Here is a 1251-nt window from a genome sequence, read left to right as displayed (position 1 = left end):
AAGTATTTACTTTGCAGCATTCAAACAGACAAAGCTTTCTTCTTGCAGATCCATTGGTTCTTCTTATCACAGCTGACTGATTTAAATCCTTGGTTTTGGAGAGAGATTGCACAGTGACCATCAGAAGGAGATGACTGGTCGATCCAGGAGCTGAGGAAAGTAACAAATTTGCTCAAGGTTGATGGACACTTACATTGTAACTAATTTATTCCAAATTTGGCAAATATTTTAATTGTCTCTTACTTATTAGTCAGATCCCTTCCATCCAGCCACTTCCATTTCCCATCTTCAACTCTCAGGCCAATCCAGTATCCTGGGTTTTCATTATTTTGCCAACTCTTTTCACGAATAATTTTCTGAGAACAGAGGGAAAATGATCAGAGATATTTAAATACTTTGCTTAAACCACTGACTGAGTTCAGATCTATTTAACTAAGTCTGTAATAAGGAGTCTCTATGTGCTGTCATTACCGTTTCTTCTTCATTAATTGCAACAGCCAAATCTGAAATCTTTCCTCTGCAGTCTTTTCGAGCTTCTTCCCAGGTTTTCCATTCACCTTGGGCAGCATTATTAGTTGCATAGCAGCTGGAATTTAATTCCCAGCCCTTCTGACAAGGCTCACATTTTCTGTCTGCAAGAATAGAGAACGGTTAATAAAAAACATCAGTGCATATCTATGTTAAATTAGGTAATTTTGTACTAATATATTTGGAACATACTGCTATTTTCTTCGGGACAGTAGACATCAATGCTCCACTGAGCTCGACTAACATTGAGCTCAATCCATTGTGTCGTCATCTGTTGTATTATTTCTGTTAGGTTTTTCTTTTCTGTCTCCAGCTCCTCATTTTTCTTTTTGAGCTCCTGGTTTTCTGCCAGTTGTTTTTCAAAGAGAGTAGAGTCTCGTGTCAGGTTCTTCAGCTCCTCATTTTTCTTTTTGAGCATCTGTGTCTCTTCAGTCAAGTTTGCGATCCGTTTTTCTAAAACTGTGGAGACTATAAGGTTACAAACGACAGCAGTTAGTTGTTTTTTTAAGTGGTTTGAATATATTTATATGTTTCTTGTAAATTAGTGTAACAATAACTGTTAAAAAAAACACAATCAAATATAAAACATCACACTACTTTGCCCTTACACACATCAGACCAAAGTGTAGTTTTAAAGTTATACTCACAGTAGAATCGAAGGACCATAATTAGTAACAGAATTCCCCAGCATGTTGCTAGTGATGGAAAAGATTTATTACAAGA

General features: G+C 36.5%; 1 protein-coding gene across 1 annotated transcript in view; it reads right to left on the bottom strand.

Annotated features, from left to right (window-relative positions):
- Positions 1 to 20: 20 nt before the first annotated feature.
- Positions 21 to 1251, bottom strand: part of LOC102214625 (NKG2-D type II integral membrane protein-like) — a 3773-nt gene continuing 2542 nt past the window's right edge. The window contains exons 4-9 of the mRNA XM_005739266.1: positions 1176 to 1251; positions 915 to 996; positions 721 to 833; positions 472 to 632; positions 244 to 356; positions 21 to 150 (exon numbers count right to left, since the gene is read on the bottom strand). The exon at positions 1176 to 1251 is cut by the window's right edge and continues 3 nt beyond it. Of these exons, the coding sequence (XP_005739323.1) occupies positions 21 to 150; positions 244 to 356; positions 472 to 632; positions 721 to 833; positions 915 to 996; positions 1176 to 1251 (675 nt within the window). The remainder of the gene's footprint in view (positions 151 to 243; positions 357 to 471; positions 633 to 720; positions 834 to 914; positions 997 to 1175) is intronic.

Source organism: Pundamilia nyererei, unplaced genomic scaffold, assembly GCF_000239375.1.
Source record: "Pundamilia nyererei isolate P.nyererei 1_Seehausen unplaced genomic scaffold, PunNye1.0 scaffold00090, whole genome shotgun sequence".
NCBI classification, from domain to species: domain Eukaryota; kingdom Metazoa; phylum Chordata; class Actinopteri; order Cichliformes; family Cichlidae; genus Pundamilia; species Pundamilia nyererei.
This window is presented reverse-complemented; position numbering and strand designations above follow the sequence as displayed.